General features: G+C 42.5%; 2 protein-coding genes across 3 annotated transcripts in view; both read left to right on the forward strand.

Moving 5' to 3' along the window:
• The first annotated feature begins 2,284 nt into the window (after positions 1 to 2,284).
• Positions 2,285 to 12,948, forward strand: GCLM (glutamate-cysteine ligase modifier subunit). 2 transcript variants are annotated; one of them, XM_041482987.1, is made up of 7 exons: positions 2,285 to 2,547; positions 5,127 to 5,192; positions 5,567 to 5,651; positions 6,395 to 6,451; positions 7,708 to 7,910; positions 9,400 to 9,514; positions 11,211 to 12,948. In XM_041482987.1, exons 1-7 carry the CDS (start codon positions 2,428 to 2,430, stop codon positions 11,378 to 11,380), a joined length of 816 nt encoding a protein of 271 aa, XP_041338921.1. In that variant the 5' UTR covers positions 2,285 to 2,427; the 3' UTR covers positions 11,381 to 12,948. The 2 variants fall into 2 exon arrangements, with proteins under 2 accessions (XP_041338921.1, XP_041338922.1); XM_041482988.1 differs by lacking the exon at positions 6,395 to 6,451.
• Positions 12,949 to 13,573: 625 nt separating this feature from the next.
• The window catches only part of DNTTIP2 (deoxynucleotidyltransferase terminal interacting protein 2), an 8,473-nt gene continuing 8,309 nt past the window's right edge, over positions 13,574 to 13,737 (forward strand). The window contains exon 1 of the mRNA XM_041482986.1: positions 13,574 to 13,726. Coding sequence (XP_041338920.1) covers positions 13,619 to 13,726 — 108 coding nt within the window. The 5' untranslated portion in view covers positions 13,574 to 13,618. The remainder of the gene's footprint in view (positions 13,727 to 13,737) is intronic.

The following is a 13,737-nucleotide window of genomic DNA, read 5'->3' on the forward strand; positions in this document are numbered from 1 at the left end:
CGGCAGCCTCTTTTGCTCCCTCGCCCCAGTAAAACCCCCGGGCCCCTCTGCCCGGCTCCGGCGGCGGTCACTTCCCTCGGCAGACTCGGGAGCGGATGGCTCCGGCTCCCCGGTGCTTCAATGCAGATAGAGGGGGAAGAGAAAGGAGCCCGCCGGGCTGCCGGGCAGCCCCGTCCACCGGCGACAGGATGCTGCGGGACCTGGCCCGGGCTCGCCTCGCCTTGGCCGCCCCCCGCCCCCGGCGCAGCCCGCACCCACCTCGAAGAAGCCGGCTCTGCCGCCCATTCTGCGGGCACCCGCCGCGCCGCCCGCGCCGCCCCCCGGGCCGGGGCCGCTGCCCGGCCGTGCCGGTGGGCGGCTGCTGGCAGCGCTGCCTGCCCAGCCGGCGGCCGTGCCCCGGGCAGCCGCAGCAGTGCGGGACCGCCGGCACCGCGCGCACGCCAAGTTCTGCAGCTCCCGGTGTTCAAAAACTGCGGGAGAAGAACAATATGCACCGGCCGCCGGGAGTGACATTTCATTCAGAAGGGTGATTTATTTTTCTTTGAAAATTACTGCAGGAAATATTTTTCTTTTTAAAGAGCTGAAGTATCTTAATGAGATAACTTGAAAAATGGAACTGGTCATGAGCTAGAAAATATCCTCCTCTCTTTTTTTTGATAGTTTACCTGATGTTTCAGGGGTGATTGGACGGACAGAACTCTACTGAGCTCCCTTCTCCTCCTGTGATGTGTTCCTGCCACTGCTGAGCATTACATGCGTGGCATAAAGCAGTACAGAGCTGACACTGTTTTTCCTCCACCCAGTCTTCATTACGTGATATCTTTTCTTTAAAAGCCAAGGTAATTAAATATCAACAAAATCTACTAGGCTACAAAGGAACATTGCTTTTTCACTGCCATAAATTTCCATTAGACAGAAAGATTTGTGCTATATACTGTTTGAAAACCTTCTGCTATCTCCAAGTTTCATCTTCTTGCACAGATCTAGAACCACCAAAGCTACTGAAATATCAAATAATAAATTTCACCAAAAGAAAAGGCCTCTACTGGAAAGCCAGAAAGCTGATCAGAAAGCCCTAACAGGACATTATTCATTATTAGTGTGAATATGGGCAAATACAAAAACATTCACTGCTTCACAAGCTAATCCCGAGACTGGAGAATTAACGTTTGGACCAAGTTAGACATTCTGGATTATTATGCTAAAGAAAACGGAAACAAAATTATTTATTCTCCAAATAGGCTGGCATTTCTTTCAGTACATTTCATTTCCACATGCTCTGTAACCATATAGAATCATGAAAACATTTCCCAACATGAAAAATTAATCAGATCACAAATATAAAGGACATTTAAACTAAGCTTCTGTACCAGAAAGCGATCAGGCAGTGCTTCAGACTGACAGAAGTTATGCAAATTGGTTCCCTCTACTAGCACAATACAGCTTGAGGAAGAAAAATCTACTAGAAACACAATTCAAATTCCCCAGCTGACTCCAAAATTAGAATTTGTGGCTCACTGTTCCCTTTAACAGGAGTTACAGAAGAAAAAAGCCACCCCCCTCAACACTCCTGTACAGAAGGATTTTGGTCAGAGTGTGGTGTTCCAGAAGTCTCCTCATCTTAAAAAAGAAAATACCCCCAAACCACAATCGTTCAGGATTTACCCGCTGTGTCTTCACTGGAACCAGCTGGTGTAAAACTGGGGTGCTGCCGTGGCTGACATTGTTTCACCCAACTGCAAACACAGCCAGAAGGGGCAAGCATTTGGATGCTTTTTCTGGGCCTTTAAGCTCGGTGTCTGTCAATGACTACCTGTTACTGGAACGCGTCATGAGCACAATTCAGATGGTACCTGACAGCATTAAATGAGAGCATTTACTGAGCCTGCACAGCAGCCACCGCCCGGCGCGGCCGCGGCTCGAGGGGTGTTACCGAACCCGGGCTGCTACTACCGGGCAGTGCCACGTGTGCTTTGGCTACTCCGTTGGGCGCGACGCCGGGTCCGGGTCCCGCGGCCGCTGCCCTCGGGGCCGGACACGGACACGGACACGGCCCTGCCGCGGGGCCACGCGCCCCGAGCCCAGCGGCACCGGGAGCCCGGCCCCGGCCCCGCCCTCCAGCGGCCTGGCCCCGCCCTCCAGCGGCCTGGTCCCGCCTCCCGGAAGCCTCGCCCCGCCCTCTGCCCGGCCCCGGCGAGCATGCCCGGCGTGCTGCGGTCCGGCCGCCGCCAGGGGGCGCATGCTCGCTGCGGCCCCGCGGCCTGAGGCAGCGCGAGGCGGGGCGCGCTCCGCTCCGCGCCCGCCCCGCCGCCCGTCGTCCCCGCGCCGCCTCTCGCTCCGGTGCCCGTGCTGAGTCACGGCCAGCTCGGGGCTGCCCGGAGCCGTAGGTGTCGCGGAGAGCTCGCCGGCCACCGCCTGAGCAGTGCCATGGGGACGGAGGGCGCCCGTGCCCTGCTGGAGCGCGCCGGCACGCTCACCTTGCAGACCGGCAACCTGCTCAACTGGGGCTGCCTCCGCAAGAAGTGCCCGGCCACCCCCGGCGAGGAGGTGAGGGGCGGGCCGGGGCTTCCCTTCGGGGCGCCTCGGCGGAGGCCTGCGCTGGGGCGAGAGGCCCGGGCCGGGCCGCGGGCGGGCTGGCGGCTGAGCGAGCGCCGGGTGCCGCTCCCCGGGCGGTCCGAGCGGCGTCCGCGGCGGGACTCGTTCGGCGGGGCACGGCGTGGCCCGGTGCCCGTCACGGCGAGGAGGGGCTTTGGCTCCCCAGCGATCCGCTTGCCAGTGCCCTCGGGAGGCGCGAGATGGGAATGGCAAAACAGAGTTTTGCTTGTTATTTTCGTCCGTTCGTTGTGTTCTGCCCTGTTGGGAGGTCGGGGCTCCCGTGTCCCCGGAAGCACTTTGCCCTGAGAAGGAGCGAGCCCAGCCTTCGGATTCCGGGAGTGAAGGATTAAACCACAAATTTAAGTGCTGTCTGTAATGGCAAAGGGGATCCCTTATACATCTCTAGTAAGATAAAAATATGCATAGGTATGAGCTTGCATTACAGATGATGAAAATTCTGTTTTCTAACCTGAAGTTAATTTAATTTCTTCACAGAGACAGATCTTGGGAAAAGTAGCAGTTGTCTTCTTTGAAGCAGAGAGCTGTCATTTTTTGTTATGAAGTTGAAAAGAGCTTTTTAATTGACACCTTAAAAGTATTGCCTTTAGCGGTGTGTGTCAATACTTAGAATAGTTCTCATAAAATGTCTGGTGATCCTGTGGCCATGTACTTTAGAACCACATTTGCTGTTTTGTGAGGACACAGTAATCTCAGAATGGTCACTTAATAATGAGATAAACTATGGGTTTGGCTGATCATTGCTATGTAGTGACACTAGTGATAACCTAGAAGTTGGTTGGTTGCATATTAATCATGCACAAGTGGAAGAAAGGTGGCAGGGAGGATGATGTAACAAGAAGGAAGAATTCATCATACTCTTGTTTAGCTGTCATGTGGTCATAACCTGACCACATCACATTTTATTTGGCCTGGTTGCTTATTAAACATTCTGTGATCTGTGTGAAATAGGGCTGGATTCTGTAACAAAGACGTAGGTGTGTCATGATGGGCACCCTTGTGTGGGCAGTTTCTGGAGGGCTGTTAAGTAAAGAGTGGCCAATGTGCATGACTAACAGTTAAGGTACTAAAATTCACTTGTTTACAGAGGAATCCACTGGCTTTCCAGAGTTGATGTACTTCCAAAAGCAAATAAATGGGATCATTTGCAATCAGCTTTTAACTCCTCTCTTTGGTGTAGTCAGTTCTCAGTGGCAGAATGTAAGGTAAAATTTTGCGAGCTGTGAATGCCAGCGTTAGGAGATGCAGCTGTGTTTGGAAAAGAGGATCAAAGCAGTGGCATACACTGCTCTTTCCACATGGCCTGAGGGCAAGGGAGGGGTGTGCTTTGGAGTCAGGGGCGGGTGCAGAGGAACCGCAATAGAAATATGTCCTGTGACAGTTGCAAAGCAGCAGCATATAAATATTTAGTACTGTCTCACTTGCCCTCAGAAAGAAAAAGATAACAATATAAATTGTATCAAAATAGGATTAAGAGTTATTTTATTAAAGGGTTGTTGTGCTTAGTATTTACTGGGGTGGTCAGTTCTTGCCTTTTGGGTCCAGGGGTTTTTATACTGTTTTAAATGATGGAAAGAATGTATAGTATTTGTGTTCACAAAGTATTGTTCCTGTATTATCTGATATCAGGCAGGAATGTTGACTTCTAGTTTGTGCATGGTATTAGAGCTCTCTGAGTTAGGTGTCATAGGAAATGGCTGCTTGCTGGTACACAAAGTAGGTATGCACACAGTTATAAAATACACCTACCTGTGGCAGGTGGCAGTCAGACAGTACCTGTACTTAACTCCTGGGATGGATCAGAGGGAAGCTGCAGCACTGCTACAGCTGCAGCACTGGTACTGTATAAAATTAGTTAGCTGATTTAATACTTAGGTCTTACTGTGTTCAAGAAAATCCACGATCAGACTCTTAGTCGAGTTTATTTTGCATCTGTGGATGCAGGAAAAATGCAAGTGTGGGGTAGGATCTGTAGGTTTCCCCTCCAGTGATGAAAGATTTAAAAGCATTAGTTGTTTTGCTTAATGGAGTAGGTAAGCAGTAAATGGGTAGGGTTGTATGCATCTTAAAAAGAGAAGTAATTAATACAATGAGTATTTAGGGGTTGTTTGTAAAGTCGCAGTTCTACAGTGTCATGGCGCTTATGCTCTTATCTGACTGCTTTGTAACTTAGCAATTCTGTGCAAACAGCCCACAAACCCAAAAAACCCCAAACCACCCCATGTCTTAGTTCTTGCTTGCTTAGCATTGTACTTTCCTTTTAAGATGGTATTGGTCTGAGAAATAACTGAAGTACAGTACTTGTATTACTGCTAAAACTCTGTGGAAGAGGAGAGAAAAATATGTAAGTAAACTAGTTTGAGCAAGTTTCAGCTAGAAGCTGTGAAGGAAGAATCTTCTGTGGGATGGTGTCATTAGTTCAGCCATGCAGTCTGTCCTACACATCTCTGTACTGTTGTGTTTGTGTGTGGCTGGAGCATACCCACGCTTCAACATGAAAAAATGTTTTGTAGGTGCGGGACTGCATCCAGAAAACACTGACTGAGTGGAGCTCAAAGATCAGCCAAGACCAAAATCAGGTAGGAGAGGTGTTATGCATCTTATCCATGTTACATGTGAAACCAAAGACATAGAGAGTTGGTTACACTTCTAAAACTTACTACTGAATCTTGTTCCAATAAATCTAAGCAGTAATTTGTATTTTCTGTATTAGGGTCATATAGGGCCTTTCATATATGTTCATTATTTTGATGTCCCCTCAGTGATCAAGAAGCCTTGGGTTACTTGTTTTCTGTCTTAGCATTTTTCTACTATTTTTGTTTCCAACTGCAGTAAGGCACTTGCTTTTTTTTTTTTGCCTTTTTTTTTTTTTTTCCAAATTAGCTGAAAACATTCTTCGGGAGCTTACTGTCTCCTCTTGACATTGCTCCTAAGTCTCATGTACTTACTACAGGAAACACTGGAGGTTCTGGAATGTTCTGTAGCTCAAGCTATAGAAAAAATAAATCCTGAAGAAAGGGATGAGTTGAAAGTATCAGGTAAGAACATAGTCAAAAATCCAGTGTCATGGAAAGGTTTCATGTGCAGTCATTAATAGGATATTCATAGATGGAGTTTTTTTGCTCTCTCTTATAATTGCAGAATCAAATTACACTATTGCACACTGTTATTCTTAAACATTGGCTAAGAAAGTCTTGAATTTGTATTTCAGATTTGAAAGTGGCTCAGCATTTTTCTAGTTTAACTTACATCACCTCAAGATATTTTAAATGTATTTTGTGAGTCTTTGACATTTTTGAAGCAAAATATTTCAGATAATACTGGAATTAAAAAATAGCATTGGAAGCACATTTATTTGCATAATCTTTCCAGGTTGAATATGATGAACTTGAAGGAGGCAGTCCAAACTAACACTAGTACATTTTGAGTCTCAGTAAGTTGTGAAGAAGTCTGTTTGTACTATTACATTTGGGGTTCTTATACAGGTTGTTACTGTAATTGCTTCGTGTCTTGATGCTTTACAGCTTACTACATCATCTAACTCGATGATTTCTTGTTCTGAGACTGCACAACAACATCAAAATTTAAGAGAACGGTGTCTTTATTCGGCAGTCACCTTTCAAAAAACTGGGGTTTTTTCCAATTTTTTAAGCGACTGGTGTATATTTTAAAAAATCTTTTACCCAAAAACTCATTAATAGTGCATATAGCAAAAGTAAATGGCTGTATATTAGTAGTACATGGCCTCTTTAGTTATTGATTCCAGTTTGTTTGAAAATAGCAAAGCTTTTCATCGTTGGATCAAATTCTTCATCGATCAGAGACGCAGTTGACCTGGGTAAGTGTGGAACTCAAATTTAAGTTAGGATTTATTTTTTACTCTAGAACTTAGATGAAAAAAATTCTAATGTTATTTCTAAGAGGTGTGTTTAGTCACTGTCACAAGTATATATCCTGTTTTCCTATTGAGACTTTGTTAATCAGGTCTATTTGCACAGTAGCTCAGTCAGTAAACTTATTAAATGGATCACTGTGACCTTGGATCCACAAACTCAAATCTGATTCCTTGCTATAAGCTGGAGCAAGTTTCTGTTCTTTTACACAAAACTTGTTAAAATGGAAACAGCATGTGATGTTTTAATAGCAGTGATACAGCCATTCTTGCCAGTTCTTGTTAGTTGCATTTAACATCATAAACTTTGCTACTGACTGCATAGTCTTTCGGCGATTATTTAGGAAATAAAATAATGCTGCAAGTAGCTGGTGAAATAGTTAGGTTTTACTGAAAATGCCATACAATGTCTCTGCATAAAGTTGTGTTGGCCTTATGTAGCAGTAATTGTGAGCAGCAATGAACTTCACTATTTTGGAAGTTTGTTGGGCTTAAGGGGTGACCAAAGAAGAAGGGGCCAAATACCATTATTCTCTATTGATACCCCAGTAAATAGCTTATTTATTGTAATTTTTTCCACCATTTGTCAAACATACAGTAATGGACTCCTCCTCTTGAAGAAAATAATTACTTTAGCTCGGTAGTTCTACTCTGTTTGCTGTGCTTAAGAGGCCTCATGACTTGCATTTTTCCTAAAGCTCAGCGAGACTCCAAGACTTGCACTTTTCTCTGGCAAATTAAGTCTCTGTGTTTGGTGTGCTTGTAGTTTAACTCCTCACACATATAAAGTAGTTTTCCATGTCCTGTTCTTGAGTTATAGTTCAGAGTGAAAGCTACAAATTTTAAAAGAAATTGAGAGTGAAGAAATAGAGACTTGTTTGTAATCAGTGTCTTCAGAGAAAAATACCATTTTAACATTAAAAAGGAGAAAAAAGCTTCATGCTTTTGTTCGTTTCCTGTTGGTTTTGTTTTTTGCTTTCCCAAGACCTACAACTGAATCTTGGTCTTCAGCTGTATTCTTGAATCTTTGCTAAAAAGGTTGTGTTATTATTCTTGACCTCAGATACACTCAGAGTTTCAAATGGTGAATGAAGAGCTAGCATAGTGAAGCAGGAGGTGTGGTTTTTGCTGAATTTGAAGAGTCATGCTGTTTATGTTCGTATCTGACAAAAGATTTTGCAGTGTCTGTTCTTTCTCCTCAGCGTGTTCTGCTCTCGGAATTGCTCAGTTAGACTCAGTCATTATTGTCCCACCTCCTGTTGAAGACGGAACTAACCTCTCCTTGGAATATTTGCAACCTTATTGGAAAGAACTTGAAAATCTAGTTCAAAACAAAAAGATTGTTGCCATAGGTACCTCTGACCTAGATAAAACACTGTTAGAGCAGCTGTATCTGTGGGCACAGGTGAGAACCAACTTCTACTCATAGCATTTCTTAGGACAGAGTAATTGCTTGCTTTTTTGGTTGACACATTGTTACAAACTTCTGTTATAAATGTTTTTTTATATAAAATATTAATTAGCCCTGTTATTTTCCACATTCTGTGTATGGTCGTAATGTTCAAGGTGGGGGAGGCTCAAATATGACTGTTGTTTGTTCTGACCAGCAGCAGCTGGAAATGACAGGTCTGTTCAGAAGCAGGTTCTTTGAAGTACTGAAGGTTTGAGGATTGAAGAACTGAAAGTTTTGGATTCTTTAATACTTAGGAAGGAGTACAAACAGTACTCTTAAACCTTCAGATTTATTCCAGTGACTCTGAAAATGTAGCTATTTTCACTTTAAGCTGTGTTACAAAGGGAAGGATTTCCCCTTGGAAAAATTATGTTTTAATGGTAGGCGTAAATGTAAAGAGGAAGACTGGCTCTGAGTGAAATGGCACAAGACTTTGCTGTCCAGAGTGACTAGTTCATAGCACCATAAGATGGGTTGGAAGGTCATTTAGTTCAAAGCCTCCTGTCATGGGCAGGGACACTTTCCAGTAGACTACGTTGCTGAAAGCCCCGTTCAACCTGGCCTTGAACACTTTCCAGGGAAAGGCAGATCCAGCACTTTTCTGTGCCTCAGCACCCTCACATTGAAGAATTTCTTCCTCACGCCTAAGCTAAGCCTGCCTTGTCAGTCTAAAGTTATTCCCTTGTCTTGTCACCATGTGTGCTTGCAAAAAATCCCTCTCCAGCTCTTTTGTAGTCCCTTTAAGGTACTGGAAGGGACTTTTAGGTCTCTCTGGAGCCTTCTTTTCTCCAGGCTGCACAGTCCCAACTCTCTCAGCCTGTTCCCATAGGAGAGGTGCTCCAGGCATTTGATCATCTTTGTGACCCTCAGTGTTTTATGTACACTGAGAGAGGGCAATTGCAGGATTTAATGACCACCTGCATGGTGATCATGAACGCAGTTTGTGAGGAGAAAGTCAGTGGAAGAGCATCCCTTTTAACTTGATCTGAATCAAGCACTTGCCTGAAGGCGTGGAAGATTGCAAATTAATATAGCCCTAAAAAAATGGGTTTGGATTTTTAAATTTGAAGTCTTTTTCAAACTAACATCCCTATAATGCTTTTACTAGAGCGGGGGTGGGGGGCGGGAAATAAAACTGCTCCTGTTTCGGGAGCACAGCAGACAGAAAGCCAGAGTGCAGTGAGTTAGGACTCACCTTGCTGTGGAAGCACTTGAAGTTAGATCCTACTCCTGTTTTGAGCTATGTGCTGCAAGGAATTGCAGGTGTTGCAGCTGCCTGCATTAATTAATCACACAGAATTAATTAGCCTTGCTCAGACTTCAAAACAATGGTCAAAGACAAATTGTTCAAAGTAAAATATCTGTTGTAATAGAAGGCATGAGGGAAACAGCTAAAAGTACATTAGTATTTTTTTTCTTATAAAAATATTTTGTTACTCAGGTGAAACCAAGTAGTAATCAGGTGAACCTAGCTTCCTGTTGTGTGATGCCACCTGATCTCACAGCATTTGCAAAAGAATGTGACATACAACTGCTAACTCACAATGACCCCAAAGGTAAGACTTTGCCAATTAAGTTAACAGAAGACTTCTAAATGCATTTATTCAATAGAAAACCAGGAATAATCTTTTTCTGAACTTCAAAATTTGTTATATTTGAGGCCTGAACCAAGGATTCTAAAAGTCTCTCCTTTATAAAATATTTCTTTTAAGTTACTGCTGTTGGTTCCTCCCCCCCCCCCCCCACCCCTTCTTGAAATAGTCTTGCAGCCTTGGATAATTTTTTGAAATACTTCTAATCAGAGAAAATAAAATAAATAGAAGAACAACCTATTGAGCAATTTGTACTATGTTTCTTTCTACAAAATATGGAGTTAAATGTATTGCTGAAGGCCAGTAAATGACGAACAAAAGTGTACTTGCCTGGAATTTGTGAAATAGGTTACACAGAAATGTTAATGGCCAGTTGATTTTTGAGTAGTTTGGTAATATTAGATATGTAAAATTACTATGCTTTAAGTAGGATTCTTTCAAAGTCTTGACTTCTTAAAATAACATTATTACAAAAAGAGTCGTAAATTCTTCACTTTTTAATGCAGTGATTTATTTGCTAAATGAATGAAGAAATTGGAGGCTTTTCTTTGAGCTGTATAACTGAGTTACCAGTTCTCTACAATATTCTGGGAGATAACATTAGTTTCTCTCAAACATCATCAGTCTTCTTCACTTAAGAACACCTTGAGTGTTGGACACCTTAACACGTATAAATTGGAATAATAAAAAGTCTTAAACAATATTTAGTTAAGTCCTTCCCTACATTCTTGGTCATGACTAATTATTCATTATGATACTTTTCCTTCCTTCTCCTTTCTTTCCCCTTGATCCCAAAGAAAAAAGTAAGTGAAGTATTTCTTATGAAGTATGTACTTCAAAGTACCACTGTTACAATTAATTAATTTCATCAGTGCCTGAGCAGGATTTATAACTGCTCTGGCAGCATACAAGATGAATTTCCATTCAATTTCCATGTCCTCTGAAGTCCAAATACAACTTGCATTTTAATAAATAGTATCCATTGAAAGTCATTAAATTAAGGAGAAGAGGATTTGATAGAAAACAAATCTACAATTACTTCATGTGTTGTTTGCTCAGCCTGACTTTTCTGTAATAGTCAGCTGAAGAGTATCAAGACTATTTTGGTGAGCAGTCCTCACCATTGTTCTTTTGATGAACATTCCAGAGGAAACTAGGAGGACTTGTACTTGCCTTCTTTTTTTGTTTTGTGGCATTTAAGCCCATTTTTCTTAAAGATTTCTGGGCTTATGGTTTTTATGAACCCCGTTATGGGGGATACTACAAATGCTGACTTTCCAGTGACTGCGGAGGTAACTCTGAATGCTCAGTACTTTGCTGATTTCAGCCCTATGCTTTACTCACCTCTGGTTTGTCTAGCTAGCTTTTCAAATCTAATTTTCTTTTTCTCCCACTGATGACTCTGCTGATCAACTCAATTTGATATTCCAAAGTCTCAGTTAGTTTTGTGGGAGATACTCAATGTTGTAAAAAAGCGTCCTGGAGATTTATTTTGTAATATTCAGCTGGTTTTACCCTAAATGCATTCTGCAAGAGTGGATCTGAGGGGTATATTGTACTACTTAAGGACTGTGGGAAAAGGCTTTTCTTTCTAAGTGTTGCTTTTTGCAGCTGTTTACATGATACTGTTTTAAGCACAAATATCCTTTTTTAACTTCAGAATTACTTTGTGAAGCAAGCTTCCAAGAAGTTCTCAAGGAAAGCATCCAGAACATGAAAGCAAACAAGTGGATTCCTTTATGGCTTCTGCGGTATTCAGTCATTGTTAAAAGCAGAGGAATTATCAAGTCCAAAGGCTATATCCTACAAGCTAAAAGAAATGCATCTTAAAACAAAGTCTTTTTTTCTTTTTTCTTTTTTTTTTTTTTTTTTTTTTTTTAAGGTTTTTTAAATTTTTTTTGGTGGTTTAAATTTCTTTGGGATGGGGGAACATTGCATTTTTCACAGAAAGATTTTTACAGCATTTATAATGAACTACCAAAAGTTGTAATTATTCAGTGTGATGTCAGTAGGAGTGTCTGTAGTGTTTTAATGATATTTTTCTTAACTATTGATGGGTTCATTCAAAATATGAAATATTTTGAGGCTTTTTTATTGAAGTTATCTATAGAGTAACAGTTTAAAATAATTTTCTTTTTATGACCAGTTCACTGTAAAAATTATCATTATATTTTAGCTGTCATTAGGTAGTATGGAGAAACATATTTTTTTGGTTTTTTTAAAAAACAAATGTCTCTTAAATCATACTTACCTGGTGAATACACATTTCAAGCATTCAAGGACTAGCTTTTTTAGAAAATTGTCATTTTTTTAATGATACAATACCCCCAAAAATTAAGCTGTTATCTTATTACTTGATATGTATATATAGGCAAGTCAGCTGTTTAATTTGGGGCTTGGGAAAATTGGTTTATTTTTAATAGAGTAGAAAAGACCCCTATGATTTAGAAGAAAATGCATCTTCCAAATTACTTTCTGATTGTTACTTGAATTCCTTCTGGCTTCTTTGTGCCTCGATATGCTTCATTGTTCGCACAAGTGTGATGGCATTTTTACTGTTTGAAATAGAAAATGTATTAATAGTGAATGTTTAAAATAAGATTTGAAAACAAGCGATGAAGAAATCTGTTAATCAAAAATTGTGCCTGTCTCCTTCTCAACTGTGGCTTGTTTTTTTGATACTTGTGAACTACGCAAGCAATTAGCCAAGTAGAATAGACAGTAAATGCTGATGCTGTTCATTAAAGTTAATTATTTCTTGTGTGGTTGCCTGGGAAACCTGTTGCTTGAGTGCCACTCAGGAAGGGTGAAGCAAGGCTTACCCTGAAGTTAGGTATCTTTCTGATTGGCAGCAGTTTAGCACATTGGCTTTTTAATCCCAGAGAGATTGCTGCAGCTAAGGCAAGGCTTTGGTTAATGTAGTCCTTCTGTCAAAAAGACTTTTTCCTTTCCTTGGCCTTTAAATGAGAGTAGATACCTAAAGTTCAACTTGTAGTTTAGCAGGAACTTTGATACCAAGTGTCTAAAATAGTAATTACATTTGGATTTCAGACAGGGGCATGGCCTCATACTGGTAGTAATCATTAACTTTGTTGTACATGTTTTGAGATTTGGACTGTAAGGGAAGGAATTTTCACCAACATCTTTCAAAATCTTCATATAGGCAGCAAGTGGAATTTGAATGCCTGTAGGCAGTGTCTGGAGTGTCAGCTTCCTATAATCCATTCCACTACGTTTAATGATTAAGGTTTTTCAAGGTACATTAGTCCTCAAATACCGTTTTTGTAGCGGCAAATAGCAGGAAATTTTCTTGGCTTCTTCAGTTCTTTTGACAAATGAGAGAAACAGGGAATTGAAACTAGTAATGCATCAATAAAAGTTTGGATTTTTTCTCTTAATAAAAATGTAGTGGTTTCTTTTTAATGTTGGTCCAGTGTGCATCAGAGTTCAAAATTACATTAGTTTAATTTTAAACTTCCCTACTAGCTCTGTGTTGTGTGTTTATGATTTAACCATTACCTGTAAGCTCTGTCTGTATTTGGCTGATTCTGTGTCTCATCGGACTTGCGTGTGCGCTCCGTTTTTTTATATTGAAATGCTACAAAACAGGAACTCTGCTAAACCAGTATAACGGTTGCTCTAATGGGATGATTTATTTCCTTTCTGTAAACTGCTAATAGTTTGCTTGCTGTAGAAAAGTACCTTTTAAGACGTGGCATTTCTAGAGTCACCACTAACGTAACACTATCAAATTACCACATTATCTCATTCGTTTGGTTTGCATCAAGATGGGTGAGAGGGGATTTCCTTCCTTGCTTGAAAGTTTAACTAAAATTTGAAACTCCCGTAGGCATTTTAGTGCAGCATTTTACACTTTTCCAAGTGCCGGCACCCCGCGACTCCACCACCACCTGGTACGCGTCACGGGCCCGGGAAGGGCCGGGCCCGGCCGAGCGGGCGGGGCCGCCCCGGGAACCCTCTTCCCGCCGCGGGGCCCGGAAGGGCGGGCGGCAGGAAGGAAGGAAGGAGGGCCGGGAGGAAGGGGCGGGCGCGGGCGGCGGCAGCAGCATGGTGAACACCAGGCGGGCGGCGGCGCGGCGCCGGGAGCCGGGGGCGCGGGCGGGCGGCGGCAGCAGCAGCAGCCCCGGCAATGGCGATCCCGCCGGTGCGGCGGAGGTGAGCGGGGC

The sequence above is a fragment of the Pyrgilauda ruficollis genome, unplaced genomic scaffold (genome assembly GCF_017590135.1).
Source record: "Pyrgilauda ruficollis isolate IOZ18807 unplaced genomic scaffold, ASM1759013v1 scaffold6, whole genome shotgun sequence".
Lineage (NCBI taxonomy): Eukaryota > Metazoa > Chordata > Aves > Passeriformes > Passeridae > Pyrgilauda > Pyrgilauda ruficollis.

Bases quoted from the DNA above. Each gene is read 5' to 3' on its own strand.
- GCLM (XM_041482987.1), top strand. From the start codon at position 2,428: ATGGGGACGGAGGGCGCCCGTGCCCTGCTGGAGCGCGCCGGCACGCTC. The intron at 5,193-5,566 runs GTAGGAGAGGTG...TACTTACTACAG, and splicing joins TCAGCCAAGACCAAAATCAG to GAAACACTGGAGGTTCTGGA. The intron at 5,652-6,394 runs GTAAGAACATAG...GTTTGAAAATAG, and splicing joins GGATGAGTTGAAAGTATCAG to CAAAGCTTTTCATCGTTGGA.